The sequence below is a fragment of the Geotrypetes seraphini genome, chromosome 1 (assembly GCF_902459505.1).
Source record: "Geotrypetes seraphini chromosome 1, aGeoSer1.1, whole genome shotgun sequence".
Taxonomy (NCBI): Eukaryota; Metazoa; Chordata; class Amphibia; order Gymnophiona; family Dermophiidae; genus Geotrypetes; species Geotrypetes seraphini.
The window spans coordinates 27,020,188-27,038,211 of NC_047084.1; the positions used below are offsets into that span (position 1 = coordinate 27,020,188).

At 43.3% G+C, this 18,024-nt stretch overlaps 1 protein-coding gene across 6 annotated transcripts in view; it reads right to left on the minus strand.

Annotated features, from left to right (window-relative positions):
• The window catches only part of GFM2 (GTP dependent ribosome recycling factor mitochondrial 2), a 201,894-nt gene that overhangs the window by 49,892 nt on the left and 133,978 nt on the right, over positions 1 to 18,024 (minus strand). For 4 of the 6 annotated variants that reach the window (XM_033929287.1, XM_033929285.1, XM_033929286.1 and 1 more), the window contains 2 exons: positions 14,079 to 14,217; positions 942 to 1,124 (listed from right to left, as the gene is read on the minus strand). The exons of 1 other annotated variant lie outside the window; for it this stretch is intronic. In XM_033929287.1, coding sequence (XP_033785178.1) covers positions 942 to 1,124; positions 14,079 to 14,217 — 322 coding nt within the window. Of the gene's footprint in view, positions 1 to 941; positions 1,125 to 14,078; positions 14,218 to 18,024 lie in introns of those variants that run through there. One more of the 6 variants, XM_033929290.1, reaches the window with a different exon arrangement.

Here is an 18,024-nt window from a genome sequence, read left to right on the forward strand (position 1 = left end):
TAAACTCCGGGGTGAACGAGCCCAGGCCAACCGCGGAAGCACCCCCCTGTTCGGCGCCGGAGAGTGGAGCCCCCGCGCCCTCCCGCACTTCCGACTCCCCCCCCCTGCCGACCCCCCTTCGGCCGTGGCAGTACCACGCCGTGAGGCCGAGCCGACCGCGAGGGGCGGGGACGCCGAGCGCGCTTCACGGACGCGGGAACCGGCCCCCTCGCCTGCCTGCAAAAAAGGATCCTCAGCTGGTGCGTCTAAGCACCCCGCTGGTGTTCGACGCTTCCCACAGCGTGAACACCGCTGACGAGCCTCTTCCGCCATCACCACACCGCCCCTCCCAACCGGACCGACACTCGAGGCGGCACCAAAACAAAATAAATGCAACAGAAGTTCAGTACTCACCACGCTCTCAGCCCGCCCCCCTTCAGTCAGGATAAAGCTGGTAATTAATCCCAAGCTACCTCACCAGGGCACAGCTCAGCACAGGCAGAAGCGTTTTTTTGTTTTTTTTAACTGGAATGAAGAAACTAACGCTGAGAGCAGGCAAAATCCCTCAATCACTCGGAGGGGAGGGTGGAGCAGGGACCTGGGAGGGCCCAGGTGTAACTCCTAAAGCCGGCACCAATCAGCCAGGCACCCCTATCCAACTGAAGAGCCAAAGGCTCAACAGAGGAGACTAGAAGATCACCAATCCACCAGGCACCGTTAGATTCCAGGAGCTAGAGAGATAGCTCCACCACCGCTGGGAGATAGAGCAAAACTGATTCAACAGGAGGAACACCAGGCTATAAGGCCAACTGGAAATCAGTTCTCTATCTCCACCTGCTGGTCGATGTGAGCTATATCCCACTGGTCTCTGGATTCATCTGCTGCTTTGCAAAGGAAGTGTCCATTATTGCAGCCAAGATATAGGACACTCTCCAAAAATTCACCTTTCTACAAATTCTCACCTTGTAGATAAGATGTATGAATTCCATTGTCTACTGCTTTTTGAAGGTCTTTAGGAAGTTCAGCGATGTTTTGAGCATATTCAATGACTGATGTCGTCACTGTTGCCTCTGCTAGTAATGGACTTACATCAAGCTTCACGGAGACCAAATGATGTGCATCTCCTACAGTTCTGTCCAGTGTATCTGTAATTATATAAAACTTCACTACCACTTCCAGTACATGAATGGAGATAAAAACTCCCAATTGATATGGAAACTGGAACAACAAGTGAGGCGATTAAATTTGCAGGTAACACTATGGGGGTAATAATAAAAAAAAAAAAGTCTAAAAAGTGTCCTAAATGGCTACTTGGACGATCAAAAAGCCTGATCGTCCAAGTACCCATAACCAAAGCTGGTTTTTAGACGTATCTAAAAACAGCTTAGGCCTTTCCTCTGCCTCTAAACGCACAGAGAGAAAAGAGGTGTGTTTAGAGGAGGGGAAAGGGCGGGCAGTGGGCGGGAGGTGGGACGACCTACACCTAGACATACAACACCTATAACCAAAACAGTTTAGTCGGCACTTAGACCTGTTTGACTTAGACGAAAGAAAACCAGGTCTAAGTGCCGAAAAAGGGGCCGCTGAGCTAATGGCCGCTGGCGCCATCAGTTCAGCGGCCCGGCAACCTAACCTTCGCGGCAGGAGAGATGCCTCATCTCACCTACCGCGATGCCATCACTCTTCCACCCGAACTGCTGCGACCCGCGGCAGTTCGGGTAAAGGAGTGATGGCATTGCGGTAGGGGAGATGAGGCATCTCTCCTGCAGCGATGCATCACTCCCCCCACACACACACAACATCGGGGCAAGAGGGAGCTCAAGCCCTCTTGCCCCAGCAAACCGCGGCACCCCCGACACGATCGGGGCAAGAGGGAGCCCAAGCCCTCTTGCCCCGCCGACTCCCCAACTCCCCGACAATATCGGGTCAGGAGGGAGCCCAAGCTCTCCTGGCTCTGGTGACCTCCCCCCCCGCTAGTTGTTCGGGCCAGGAGGGAGCCCAAACCCTCCTGGCCCAGCCGATCCTGCCCCCCCCCCCGACAACATCAGGCCAGGAGGGAGGGGGCCTATTCTGATTGGCCCAGGCGCCTTAGGCCCCACCAGTAGGCTGGGCTTTGGGATGGATGGGCCAATCAGGCCTCATTCCGTCGTTGGCTGCCTGCTGGACAGGCGTGTTTGGCTCCCGTCTGTCCGGCCAACTAAACAAAGGTACGGGGAAGGGAGGTGGGGGGGTCGTGGGGGTCGGCCAGGGGGGGTCGCGGGTTGGCTGGGGGGGGCGGTCGGAGGTTCTTGGGGGGGCGGTCATTGGGGGGAGGGGGGTTTGCGTCGAGGGCAGGAGGGCCTGGGATCCCTCTTGCCCATAATGTGGTGCGGGGTGGGGGGTAGGGGGTCGCCGTGGCCAGGAGGGTTTGGGCTCCCTCCTGGCTCGAACAACTAGCGGGGGGGGGGGTTTGCCAGGGCCAGGAGGACTTGGGCTCCCTCCTGGCCCGAACAACTAGCGGGGGGGGGGGGGTCGCCAAGGCCAGGAGGGCTTGGGCTCCCTCCTGGCCCAATATTGTCGGGGAGTTGGGGAGTCGGCGGGGCAAGAGGGCTTGGGCTCCCTCTTGCCCCGATCATGTCGGGGAGTCAGCGGGGCAAGAGGGCTTGAGCTCCCTCTTGCCCCGATGTTGTCGGGGGGGGAAGAGGGGGGAGTCACGGTTCGACATGGCAGGAGGGCTTGGGCACCCTCCTGCCTGGATCGTTGTGTGTGTGTGTGTGTGTGGGAGGGGGGGGGGGTTCTGTAACCGGTGTTGTTTTTGACAGACACCGGTTACAGAATCCAGCTTTTAGGCGAAGGACTGGCTCCTCCTTCGCCTAAAAGCCCTTCTGTTGGACGTTTGTGGCCTAGGCATATTTTTGTTTCATTATGGCTAAAAAGTGTAGACGTGCTGTGGGGTACTTTTAGACATAGTGGAGATTGGGCGTTTAGGCAGAGGAAGGCCATAATCAAAACATGGACGTTTGTTTTGGTTATGGACACTTTCCCTGCTTCTGGGTTGAACGTTTAGAGACTTAGGCCAAAAGGGGACTTAGACGCTTTTTTTGATTATGCCCCTCCACGTGTTTAAATCTTTTATTAATTTTTCAAAGTTAACAAAAATGCAGTATAATATTTACACAAACAGCATTATTCATATATGCATTTATAATCAATCTAAATCCCCATAGCATGATAACCCTCCCCTACCCCACCCAACCAATATCTTCCAAGAGAATAAAACCATGACATAAATATCTTTCTCCTACTCTCCCTCCCCCTGGGTGCAATATACCAACAGGATCAAAGGGGAAAAACCCCCCCAAAAAACAATTACAACGCATCCATAAAAGATATCAAAGGGCCCCAGATTAACACAAATTTCTTAGTATGACCCATTATATCTGCATTCATTTTTTCAAATCTATAAGTTAAAAACAAACTTACCCACCAAAAATTAAAGTTAAGGCGATCCCAGTTCTTTCAGTTACACATAATCATTTGTATGGCTACCCCGGTCATGATAAGGAAAAGCGCCTTCTATATATGTCCAATGAGGGCTTTAGATATAACATCGTCTCACATATGACTGCCTCATATATCAAAGGAATCGATGCCTCAAGAATAGCATTAATTTGTCCCCATATCGACTTCCAGAACTTGAGTATTAAAGGACAATAAAACAATAGATGATCCAGTGTCCCTATATCAAGATGACAATGCCAGCATCTATTAGACTTAGAACTATCTAACTTTTGTAAACACTAAAGGTTGTTAAAATAAATGCGGACTGTGAAAAATTGCTGGAAGACCTTAGGAAATTGAAAGACTGGGTATCCAAATGACAGATAACATTTTTAATGTGGACAAATGCAAAGTGATGCACATTGGGAAGAATTCTGCTCATCGTATATCAAAAAAGATATAGTGGAACTAGCTGATCACCCGGCGTTGCCCGGATATAAATTCCCTTCAGGAACATTCACTTGAGGAATAACATCACACAAAATTTCAGTTTCGGCTTCACCACACCACACCACAGCGGCACTTCCTTATATACTGTTGACTGTGACATCATTCTGACTGTGTGACATCATTCCCCAAGCTTCACACCATTGGTCAAAGCAATATCTGTCTTTTTCGATGAGTCTTTACATGTCATCCCCTTCCCACCCCCACAGTATTTTTTTCCCAGATAGCAATTGATATGTATACCAAGTTTGGTTGAAATCTGTCCATGCGTTTCGGAGTTATGCTGGAACATACATACATACATCCGATTTTATATATATATATAGCTGATGCACCGGCGTTGCACGGGTATTTGATTATAGCAACAACACTGTAAATGGATTCAAATAAAGATACTTTATAGTGGTGAATGAAATTAATTTTTTACATACCTGCCGCGAGACCCCCAGAACATATCACCCCAGGTAGTGAGGGATCTGCATACCAAGTTTCGTTCAAATCGGTCAAGCCGTTTTTGAATTACAGTGAGAATGGCAGCTTATTACACTTTTTTCCATTGACATGAATGGGTGAAATCTGATTATCTGTTTGTAGCTCCGCCCACATGTGCAGGTGGGCTGCGAGACCCCCAGAACATATCACCCCAGGTAGTGAGGGATCTGCATACCAAGTTTCGTTCAAATCGGTCAAGCCGTTTTTGAATTACAGTGAGAATGGCAGCTTATTACACTTTTTTCCATTGACATGAATGGGTGAAATCTGATTATCTGTTTGTAGCTCCGCCCACGTGTGCAGGTGGGCCGCGAGACCCCCAGAACATATCACCCCAGGTAGTGAGGGATCTGCATACCAAGTTTCGTTCAAATCGGTCAAGCCGTTTTTGCGTGATCGCGGCACATACACACATACATACACACATACATACCTTCGAATTTATATATATAGATTAGAAAAGGTTCAAAGAATGGTGACCAAGATGATAAAAGGGATGAACTCATCTAGTATGAAGAAAGACTAAAGAGGTTAGGGCTCTTCAGTTTGGAAGAGACGTCTGAGGGGAGATATGATTGAAAACTACAAAATCCTGAGTGATGTATGAATTCTTTTACTCCATCAAAAATTACAAAGACCAGGGGACACTCAATGAAGTTACAGGGAAATACTTTTAAAACCAAAAGAAGGAAATAATTTTTTCATTCAAATAGTTAAGAACATAAGAACATAAGCAATGCCTCTGCTGGGTCAGACCTGAGGTCCATCGTGCCCAGCAGTCCTCTCAAGCGGCGGCCCAACAGGTCCAGGACCTGTGCAGTAATCCTCTATCTATGCCCCTCTATCCCCTTTTCCAGCAGGAAATTGTCCAATCCTTTCTTGAACCCCAGTACCGTACTCTGCCCTATTACGCTCTCTGGAAGCGCAGGTGTCTACCACACGTTGGGTAAAGAAGAACTTCCTAGCATTCATTTTGAATCTGTCCCCTTTCAACTTTTCTAAATGCCCTCTTGTTCTTTTATTATTCGAAAGTTTGAAGAATCTGTCCATCTCTACTCTCTCTATGCCCTTCATGATCTTGTTAAGTCTCTATCATATTCCCTCTAAGTCTCCTCTTCTCCAGGGAAAAGAGACCCAGTTTCTCCAATCTCTCAGCATATGAAAGGTTTTCCATCCCCTTTATCAGACGCATCGCTCTCCTCTGAACCCTCTCGAGTAACGCCATGTCCTTCTTAAGGTACGGCAACCAATATTGGACGCAGTACTCCAGATGCAGACGCACCATCGCCCGATACAATGGCAGGATAACTTTTTTCGTTCTGGTTGTAATACCCTTCTTGATTATGCTTAACATTCTGTTTGCCTTCTTAGCGGCTGCTGCGCACTGTGCTGTCGGCTTCATTGTCATGTCCACCATTACCCCCAAGTCCCTTTCTTGGGTACTCTCATTTAATAACATCCCTCCCATCGTATAGTTGTACCTCGGGTTTCTGTTTCCCACATGTAATACTTTACATTTCTCACTTCATCTGCCATCTTGTCGCCCATTCCCCTAGTTTGTTCAAGTCCCTTTGCAATTCTTCACAGTCCTCTTTATTCCGAGCTTCACTAAATAGTTTGGTGTCATCCGCAAATTTTATTATCTCACACTTCGTCCCTGTTTCTAGATCATTTATGAATACACTGCCCCCTCCCCATTCGCGGTTTCCCTACTCGCGATTTCACATAATTGCGATTTTTTTTTTGGGGGGGGGAGGAGGAAACCCCCCCCATATTTTTGTCTTCCCCCCGGCATCCCGGCCATACCTGGTGGTCTAGCTGGTTTTCGGGGCAGGAACGATCTTTCTACGCTCCTGCCCCGTGCAGATAGCTATTAGGAAATGGCTGTGGGGAGTTCCCATAGTCTCTCGAGAGACTACGGGAACTCCCCACAGCCATTTCCTAATGGCTATCTGCACGGGGCAGGAGCATAGGAAGATCGCTCCTGCCCCGAAAACCAGCTAGACCACCAGGTAAAGCCGGGATGCCGGGGGAAGGTGGAAGGGAGGCGGGGGTGGGTCAGAGCCGGATATTCGCGGTTTTTCACCATTCACGGTCCGGCTCTGCCCGTATCCCCCACGAATAAGGAGGAAGAATTGTATATTAAATAGCAGCGGCCCAAGAATCAAGCTGTAAATGCTAGAGGATGTGGTAACAGTGGTTAATGTAGATGAGGATATCTAAATAACAATTAGAATAAAAGAAACAATGAGACAATGTAGATTGTTGTTCATGGAAAAATAAGACAACCTCTGAAAGCAAGCCCTAGTGTGTTTTTGGGCCCAAACTTAATATAAGACAGTGTCTTATTTTTAGGGAAATATGGTACTAACATTTTCACACCAGATGTGTATGAACTGTTCAGAATATTAGCATATACATGTCTGATAAATGCATAGAGGGGCATAATCAAAAAAACCGTCTAAGTCTCTTTTTGGCCTAAGGCCTTAAACATTGAAAATAGAAGCAGGGAAAATGTCCATAATCAAAAAAAACGTCCAAAAGGAGGTTTTTTTTATAATGGCCTGCCTCTACATTCAGCTGTTTAAACGCCCAAACCACCACTACGTCTACACTTATACCCCCACGACGTCTACACTTATACCCCATAATGAACCAAAAAAACGCCTAAGCTCCAAACGTCCAACACAAGGGCTTTTAGGCGAAGGAGGAGCCAGTCCTTCACCTAAAAGCTGGATTCTGTAACCGGTGTCTGTCAAAAACAACACCGGTTCGGGGCAAGAGGGAGCCCAAGCCCTCTTGCCCCGGGCACCCGCGGCACCTCCCGATTACGATCAGGCCAGGAGGGAGCCCAAGCCCTCCTGGCCTCTCGCCCCCCCACTCCCCTACACGATTGGGCAGGAGGGAGCCCAATCCCTCCTGCCCAGGCGGACCCCCTACCCCTCCTGCCCAGGCGGACCCCCTACCCCCCACCCCCCACTACAATATGGGCAGGAGGGATCCCAGGCCCTCCTGCTCTCGACACAACCCCCCCCAATGACCTTCCCCCCGAACCCCCCGATCGCCCCCCGCCAACCCATGACCCCCCAATCCCACCCCCCTATACCTGTAAAATGTTGGACGGACGGATGGGTGCCAAACCCGCCCATCCGGCAGGCCAGCTGGCTGCAGAATGGGGCCAGATTGGCCCAGGCGTCTGAAACCCCACCCACAGGTGGGGCCTAAGGCGCCTGGGCCAACCAGAATAGGCCCGGGAGTCTTAGGCTCCTCCTGTGGGTGGGACCTTAGGCATGCGGTACCCCAAAAGATTGAATTATTTATTCCTGAGCCAGTAGCATCAACTGAAGGTAAAAAGATACCGTAGAGCTGAGTGTGACATAACTAAGCAAAGAAGCAATATTGTCTGCAGAGATAAGGTGCTGAATAGAATCTTTTTAGAAAGGTTACCAACAGCAGAATGGTAACCTCAACGTATTCTCGTGAGGAAAAAACCTGAATGTTTTTTCTTTTTTTTTTAAGGAAAAACCCACAATGTTGCACAGAGACGTACACAATGTAGAAAAACAAACGAGGAGAAAATTGCTAAAGCTAACACTAAGAGGACTAGCAAGAACCATCAGAGACTCAGCATAAAAACTTGTGTGTGGATTTTGAGAAATACAACCCAGAGAAAACGTGCGAGAACAGTTCTCAGATCTCAATGCTCTTAATGGTTTGTACAATAAAAGACACTTAGCTAAATAGTCCACTCACTGCATTCCAAGGATACTGCCCTTACTAAAGCATCTAATGACCTGTTCCTGGCTATTTCCAGAATCTCTATCCTCATTCTTCTCGATCTATCTGCTGCCTTTGATACTGTTGATACTTCTTGATATGCTGTCCTTATTGGGATTCCAGTATTCTGCTCTCTCCTGGTTTTCTTCCTATCTCTCCCATCGCACCTTCAGTGTATGTAACAGTGGTTCCTTCTCCACAGCCATCCCGCTATCAATTGGTGTACCTCAAGGCTCTGTCCTGGAACCACTCCTTTTCTCAATCTATACCTGCTCATTTGGAGCATTGATCTTCCCCCATGGTTTCCAGTATCACCTCAATGCTGATAACTCCCAGATCTAACTCTCCGCACCAGATATCTCTACCGAAATCAACCCGAGTCTCAGCCTGCCTGTCCGACACTGCCATCTGGACGCCTCACTGCCATCTAAAACTGAATATGGCTAAAATGGAGCTGCTCATCTTCTCACCTAATCCCACCTCCCCCGTACTCTCTCTCTCTGGACAACACTTATACTCCATCTCTCTGGACAACACTCAAACTCCCTGTCTACTCGCAATCTAGGGTCATCTTTGACTTCTCTCTCTCTTTCTCCACCCAGATACAACATAATGCTAAAATCTTCTGCTGCTTCTTCTGTAATATTACAAAAATCCGACTCCTCCTCTCCGAGCACACTACCAAAACCTTTATCCATGCCCTCATCATCTTTTGCTTAGATTATTGCAACTCGCTACACTCAGGTCTTCCTGTACTCATATCCATTAAAGGAAATATGAGTAGGAAAAAAAAGCACACCATGATCTTTCCTACAGAAATAAATAAGCATAATGGCAGCAAAAGTCAACAGACCAACCACTCTGCCCCTCCAAAGTAGTCCTGAAGTCTTTTTATCTTAGTAAAAGCAAGTAGTAAAATAACTCTGAGACCATTAAGAAATGGTTGTAGTAGAAGACTACATAAGGTCAGCAACTAAGAAAAATCTGTCTTCTTCTTTTTTTTTTTTTTTTTAACTAAAGACCTCCAGGTAACTTAAAAAGATTCCAACAGTGAATCAAAAGTACAGGTTTTTGGCATCACCATGGAGAAATTTCAAGTCTTCGCATGAGAAATAGAGAAATTTCAAAAGAGGAATAAGTCTTACATAATCTAACATCGTACTTCTTAACCACGTAACCATAAGTTCTACGCGGTTTACAAAAGATTATAAACTAAAGACAATTTAAGGATGACAAAAAGAAATTATTTGATCAAGTATTTTGAAAAGAGATAAGTTTTCAGTTGAGTTCTGAAATGTTTGTAAGAACAGGCTCCAAGCAATAACAATCTCTATCCTGTGAAGCTACTTGAAATGCTAAAGTACGGTCCAGAAATTTCTTGCTTTTACAGCCCTGTACTGACGGAAAGGTAAACAGGGCATGGGATTTTCTACTATTTTTATACGATGCTAGAGAGAATCTATTAACCATGTAAAATGGAGCGATACCATACATAACCTTATAGCAAAAGCAACCCAACAACATGAGCTTCCATTGGCAGCCAATGCAACTCACAATAAAATGAAGTCACATGATCGTATTTTTTAAGACCATAAATGATTCTGAATTAGTATGAGTCTAACCATATCTTTCTTGGGACTTGTTAAATATACAATATTACAATAATCCAAAAGACTCAGTAATAAAGATTGTATCAGAAGTTTAAAAGCAGAAAACTCAAAAAAGGGTTTAGTGGTACGTAGTTTCCAGAATGTGTAATAACCCTTAAGTACCACAGCATCTATTTGTTTTTTCATGGTCAGATGCTGATCCAAAACGACTCCCAATATTTTAATTTATTTTATTTGTATTTATAGGTTATAATGATAAGATGTTCAAGTAGTTAAATTAATTATGTTTATTATGAATTTTTGTACACTTGATGAAAGTTTAAAAATGAATAAAGAATTAAAAAAAAAAATTGTTGGACGAATTATATACAAGGTAGAATTTATACTAATCGATGGCTCGTGAATAATCTTATGTGGCGACACAACAAAAAACTTCGTCTTATCAGGGTTAAGCTTGAGTTTGAAATCCTACATCCAAGAGTTCATCAATTTCAACACAGTCTCAATTTTATGAGAGATATGAGATGTGACCATATTATATTAGCAGGAATGAATATACCATCGGTAAGAGAGGTAAAAAGGAGGTGACCTAGGCGTAGTCTAGAGGTTACAACATGTAAACCATGGTATATGAGATCTCAGCATACTGCAGAGAAATGTAATGCACTGAATGAAGATTGATACAAAAACCAAGGATCTGTGACAAAGGTCCTGCTTGATTCCAGTATTGGAACCATACCCAATGGTTCTAAGAGATGCTGGAGTAAAAGGAAACTTAATACCCAACTGTTAGTGTGAATATTCACTATATATATATATATATATAAGATAAGAGAATACTTATATAAGATATATATATATAAGATAAGAGAATACTTATATATATATATATATATTTTTTTTTTTATTCCTTTTCTTTTGTATGGACCTTCAGATAATAACTGGATCATAAATTATACCCAGCTATCTCATGTCTTCATCAGTCCACTTTATCGTTTATTTCAATCAAAATTGTAAAATCAACCTTTAGCTTCAATAATTCATATTTCTATTACTTTAAATTTCATACGTATTAAATTTTCCTTGATTGATTTCATAGTATTTTATAGTTCATAGTGTTTTATATTTCATTTCATTTTTTTGTTTTATATAATTAATAGCTACTTAGCTCTGAGATTAGCTTTCAAACTTCATCAATGCCACCTCTAAAAAGGATGTAGTGGCCTCCTCCTACGGCCATACCTGAGGACCTGAATTTAGTACTTTTGATAGCATATCAACGGCATCCATTAATTCAGATAAGTACAAGGTTTTTATTGGTCATCTATTTATGCAAACATACATAAGAAGTTAGAATGGTGGACAATCAGGGAACATGATGAAGCCGTGATGGTTCTCTTTAATTTGTGGTCTTTATATCTCAGAATATGGCCATGAAGGAGGTGTACTGAACACACATCATATTTAAATAATTTAAGAGTGAAAAATAATTTTAAATTGAAGTTAAAACATTTTTGACAAGGCATTATTGTTAGTTGAAAGGCAGTTTCAACGCCATTATATTGTTTGTTGAAAACTATGGTAATGAATCTAATTGAACAGGTTCTACACCATGTTAGATTACCCCACTAGTCTTTGCGTGACTGAGTCCTCTTTTGGATCTATACTGACGCTCCAAGATAACAGTGATGTCAAATGTGACTAACATGAATTTCCGTTTTCATGCGAGTTTGTGCAGTGGAGTCCATAGGAAGATAAGTACAAAACTGCTGGAAATTAAGAAACTTGAGATCCCTCACACGAGGTGCAGAAGTGATGGAGATGAAAAATACCACTTTCCAAGTAAGATAGTTAAAATGAGTACAAAACATTGGCTCAAATGGAGGTTTTATCAGACTGATGAGAACAACATTAATATCCCAAACCACTGGAGGTGGTTGGAGAGGTGAGTTGATATTGAAAAGTCCTTTCTTAAACCGGAAAACAAGAGGATGCACAGACTAGAGATTTACTGTGAACCTGAACATTTTTGAAGTGCAGATGAAGCTCCAATATTGCTCGATGCTCCAATGAAGATGATCGCCAATGTTGGGATCGGGAACGATATCCTCTGGATACAAACTGATGCTCTAAAGATGAACGGCAACGATGACTTGAAGAATAGAAGCTGAAATGGAGCCGATGTCTTCGGTACTCCTCCAATGAATGCTCTGTCCAGTGCATAAAGTCATCGACACTGGAATCTATGTCCCGCATTGGGTCATTCCATGTCAAGTGATTAGATTCTTGGAAAGTGCCCTGCATGACCATCACGGATTTTGATGAAACTTCATATGCAGAGTCCACCATGTCTCAAACGAACTTTGGTAAAGTTTTAGTTTCGCCTGTGGAATATTTGTGGAGATATAGCCATTTGTTTGACCCCATACCACAATGAAATACAGTACGACAATGACATTCTGACAACTTTGAGACACAATATCTCCCGAGCTGTGTTTCCAAAAAAACCTGAAACTTAGCTACCCTGCACAACTTTTTGAGCTCTGTTCATTGCTACCAATAACAATTTTTGCCGAGCACTGATTGAATGCCTGAATTACAGTAAACTTGGCCGAAAAAATTAGTGCTCCAAAAAAAGTCAAAGTTTGACATTACTTAGCTCCCACAATAATTGAGTAATAAATGTGAAATTTGGCGCATAATGTCTCAGTACAACGTTGTTTTCAAAAGTACAATTTCAACCTCCAAGCTCTTTCCATTAGTTTACAAATTAAGTGTAAAGTTGCTAATTTGTGTAAAAAGGCCAAAAATAGGGTATTTTCAGCCTGCTTTTACAGAAAAATACCTTTTAGAAACTCCCAACTTTGTCCCCCTTTTTCGGGCATTGTTAACCTGCGTTGAAAAATGAAGCCCACTTTTCTAGGGGGTTTGAAATATGCTCTTTCTAATGAGACTGATTTGAAAGAGTTTCTGAAAGGTATTTTTCTGTAAAAGATCAAAAAGATGGCTGCACCATGACAGTACCATCTTTTTGATCGAAAAATTGAGATGTTGCGGCGTCCTACTTAAAGGTATGTCATTGTGGCTTCTGAAGATAGTCTTGAAGTCATGCTTTAAGTCCAGTTACTGATGTAATTTTCTTTTCTGGTTCTAGTTTTGATCGGACTTTTGATACACCCTGAGGGAGCAAGTTAGTGAAACGCTGGCCATCGTCGGTGTACCGATCAATTGAGATAAGTGGAAAGTTTTTTCTTCTATCAAGCATAGACAGCCCTGCTTATAGTTTTTTACGTTGGGAGTATAACGGAGGTTTTTGCCAGTGAGGTTACCACCCTACCACCTCTATCCACCATTGTGGTGGTGGGAGGGCTTTTGTCTGAGGCTTTTCCTCCAGTTCAGTCTGAACTTTCTCCCTGGAACTAAAGCAGCACTGCCTACATTCTTTACATGACATTATTTGTTTTTCTTGTGAAAGTGTGTCTTATTACATTATTGATTTTTCACAAATCCGAGTATTTTGTACTGTCGTACTGTATGTCATTGCAGTATGGGGTCCCATAAAACATAATACACCCTGCCCCCATCCACCTGCAAAATCTGTCTCAGCTCCAAACATTAGGCATGAAATCTGTCCCCAAGTGATAGTCAGCCGTAGAAACTTTCAGCTTTCCAAAGCAAAACACAACCCAAACCCCTGTTTGAGAAAAAAACCTCAGGGCCCTTTTAAGGAGATGTCCATTTCTTCAGTAGCACTCACAGTGGGCTCCAAAGCCAGCTGTTCCAATGGCTCCCAAGTCCATTCTCTCCTCTGCCTAAGGAAGTGATGTTAAAAAGGAATCTGTCTCACTCCCTGAGGAATCAGGATGAAAAACTGAAACTCCAGGGCAGAATGTCTAAGGATCCTCCTCCCAAGGGGACAGGCTGGGTTTTCTCTCCTTTGAAGATTCCAATGCTCCACCCAGCTTTTGGACCCTACTGTGCTGTTTCCTCAGTCAGTCAGGGAAACAGGCTGCATGTGCTGAACTTCAGGGAGAGACAGCTGAGCTTTGGAATGCTGTTTACTACAATGATAACAGAGATTAAAAAGGGAAGGGCAATAGAGTCCCCGTCAGAATCCCACAGCACAGAGATATAGAATTATCCCCCTACACGGTGGATAGGGCTTATAATAAAATATCTATAAAGATAGTTAAGGGGTGAATTGTAATCCTAGTGCTTAGAAAATTGTTTTACCTGCAGCACTGGCTGAGCTTATGATGGTCTCTCTGTAAGCTATCTGAAGGGGCCCTAGATATGTCTCAAGCTTATACTCGCGTTTGATGCGGTCATGCACAATCTCAATGTGCAATTCACCCATGCCACATAGGATAGTCTAGTGAAAACAGAAAGAATGAAATTATTTTAGAAGCAACAGAAAAAAATGTTATAATTATGTTTTGTGCAGTGAGAAAAAACACACACAATTATGAATGCTGGAATTGGAACAGGACTTTTGCATTGCTATTTCTGTGATGAAATACTGCAGCGTGTTGTACTACAGACCAACAGCACCTTCAAGCTGCTCATCCCACTTACCGTATTTTTCGCTCCATAAGATGCACCTGATCGTAAGACGCACCCTAGATTTAGAGTAGAAAAATAAGGAAAAAAACATTCTGAACCAAATTGTATACTAATATGTACCCAACCCCCTCACTCCCTACCAGGCTCTGCACCCTGTCCTCCCTCCCCTCTATATCATTTTGCTAACTGAATCTATTTAAAATACATATCTTCCAGTATCTTGCACAGGGCCCTGCAGCCAAACACTTCTACTGTGCGCCAGCCCTATTAGCAGAAGGGAAGTCAGGCCAGGTAAGGTATACAATTTCCAGAGGTTGCAACCAGCAGCAGTAACCTCTGGAGCCAGTAAAAGCATCACCGTTACCCTTTTATTTAAAAGTTAAAAACTTCAAAGCACTTTAAAAAAAAAAACAACTGTTATTTGACAGCCATCCAGCCACCACTTCCTCCAGAATGTAGTGTTTCAGGTTCACAGCCATAACTCCTCCTGAGTCCACATTGTGCCACAGTATCATCACACAGCTGGTGGCTATTCCAAAATGTGCTAGTGGCGAGGGAGAAAGGCCTCTGTTCGGCCTATGAAGTTCAGTTCTCCAGTCCCCTTTGCTACTCATCTCAATTTGTAGAAACCAGGAATAAAGGTCAACAAATCACTCAACTGTATTGCAGATTAGTCTTTTAGTTTTTCTGAATCAAAAGAGGGAAGATCACAGAGACATAAACCCCCACTCTGATTTAAAGAGCTCACTGTCTGTATCTTTCAAAATAAGAAAGGAAATGTGGGTGACACTCTCCTCACTTTCTGTTGTCATTACATGCCGACATGGAAAGGAGGCCAGCGGCGCACAAGCGCATCAATGTCCCGTCCCACAACATCTCCCAAACTCGCCGACCATCGGAACTTCAGGGCCAGCCAGCTCGCAACATCTCCCAAACTTGCCGACCATCGGAACTTCAGGGCCAGCCAGCTCGCAACACCTCCCAAACTCACCGACCATCGGAACTTCAGGGCCAGCCGGCCCGCGACACTTTCAGAACTCAACGACCACTGGCATGTCAGGGCCAGCAGCGCACAAGCGCACTGTTGCGTAGGCGTGTGCCACCCCCCAAACAGCTGCCACCAGTTCTCGCCGCATTGACAACAGCCATTCAGGAAATGGCACACGCCATGCAGCAACGCGCCAGTGGGCTGCCAGCCCCAACACACCGGCAATCAGCAGGCAGCCGTCCAATTTAAAGGTACCACCTGGGGGGGGGGGGATATAATTGCTTCATAAGACGCACCCTTATTTCCACCCACTTTTTTGGGGAAAATGTGCATCTTATGGAGCGAAAAATACGGTACATGATTTAAAATACAAACTATTGCCCATGAGCAACCATTCTAATGCAAGGAAGGCTATACTGCCTGAAGGCAGAGGGTAACACTGCCCCAGTTAACTCTAATCCTTCCTAATGGGACTGGACCTAATGGGTTCATATATTGTAGTTATAAAGCTAGCAAGGTTATCTTTGCTTTGCAAAATGAACCTGAATAGGCTATATCTACAGCCAATTTCTCTGTTTCTATTTAGCAAATAGGAACTTACTCAGGACCAGATTCTCAAAACTTAAAATGCGGTCGCTAAACTAGTTTCAGATGGTTTAGCCAGCACACATTTTATTTATTTATTTATTTTAAAATTTTCTATATCATCTAAAACCTAAACGGTTTACAAAATCTTACATACATAAGTTTTAAAACAACATAAAAAACAAATAAACATAAATAATCAGTTCCTTAGATTATCAAAATGGCGAGGGGCGTGGCTTAACGCGAACACGAATGGACGTGTAATCGCAAAGCTCCTCTTCATCTAGGCAACGGAAGATAAAAAATATTATTCCTTTCTTGAAGATTTCAAAAAAAAAATATTTATTACTGAAGTTGAAGTTACCCTCTTAAGCCTAAAGTCGAAGTCTGTGAGAATAACAGAGTGCCGACATCAATATCGCCGTTATCAAAAAAAGCTGAGGGGAAGGTAATTGAATCTTTTACCGGCTTTTATCTGTGCTAAAACGGCGAAGCAGTGAGTGAAGGATGATAAAAATTTGAATTGGCCAACGAAGGAAAAGTTTAAAAATTGGGCATTGAAAATGAGAGACTGGTAGAGAAAGAAATTAAAAAGGGATAGAGCTGTGGCGGTTTGAAGCAGACCTCTCTTCCCCGCGCTGAACAGAAACCCTGAGGGCAAAGAATCGGCGAAATTTCTCTTTACTGAAACAGCATGAGATTGAGGAAGAGGTTTGCTGGAGCGATGGAGTGCTGAAAACTGACTAACAGAAAAAAAAAAAAAACCGATCTTGTTGTGTTGGCTGCTATAAGTTGATTTATGTGGCGGTTTGATTTCTCCTGCCGGTGCTGATTCGGAGCCATAGGAGTGGAGAAAGGAGGAGATCAGTTTTATTCTTTGCCGGTTTCTCTTTGTGAAGACAGATAATTAAATAGAGAAAGTTGAATCGGCATATTATTGAGAAGGGCTGTTAAAAATTTAAACTGACTAAAAAAAGTAAAAGAAAGACTGATTCTAATGTGAAGCCTGTTGTCAGTTAAATTCCTGAGCTGTGGCGGTTTGAGGTAGCCCTTTACAGCCAGTCAGAGCCCTGGGAGATCAACTGAAGCCAATTTTTTTTATGTGAGATATGAAAACAAGAAACTGAAAAGAATGAAGGCAGTTTATTGAAAAATACATAAGTCAACTAAAGTTCTTACTGACTTTGATAAAGAACTGCTGCCTGTCAAAGAAAAAAAGGAGAGGATAAAATATCCTCAAATTAAAAACTGATTCTGGTGAGAAGAATAGTGCCTATCAATCTAAAATTAGGAAAGATTGAAAAAGCCCTCCTCTGTAGATTTTGATGAGAAATCCTGAGGGTAAGGAGCTGATTTCTTTTATAATATAGTGTGAAAAAATTGGTGAAAATAATACCAATTGAAACTACTCTCCAACAAAATTAAAATGGAAACCTGAAGGAAAGGATTCAAAAATTCCACAAAGCAAAGCATCGAAGGCAAAGTAATATACACTGTTGTGGGAAAAAAAAAAAAAAAAAAAATCTTATTGAATACTGGAAACTGGGATTGAAAAAAGAACTTTGTGTATACTAACAACAATAAAGAAATAAAACCTAAGAAAAAGGAAAATAACAACATGGCAAGCATCAGACAAAACAAAAATGAGGCTGGAATGTCAGCAAAAAGACAAAAACAGGATCAAATAACACCAAGCAAGATACCACTTCCTGCTGAAGAACCTGACATATTGAGTAAAGCAGAAGTTATGGAAGAACTAAGACAAATTAAACAAATGCTTAAGGAAACTGTAACCAATATGTCTGAAATGAAGGAAGAAATATTAAACATTCACAGACAAATGGAAAGTAATAACAAAAGAACAACTGAATTGGAGTCTAGAATGGAGGTCATGGAAGGTGAAGCAAACAGATGCAAAAATGATAATCTGGAATTGAATAAATTGAAAGATCAACTGGAAGACTATGAGAATCGAGGAAGAAGGAAAAACATTAAACTTTTTGGAATACAAGAGAATTTAGAAGGAAAAAATGCTATACTTTT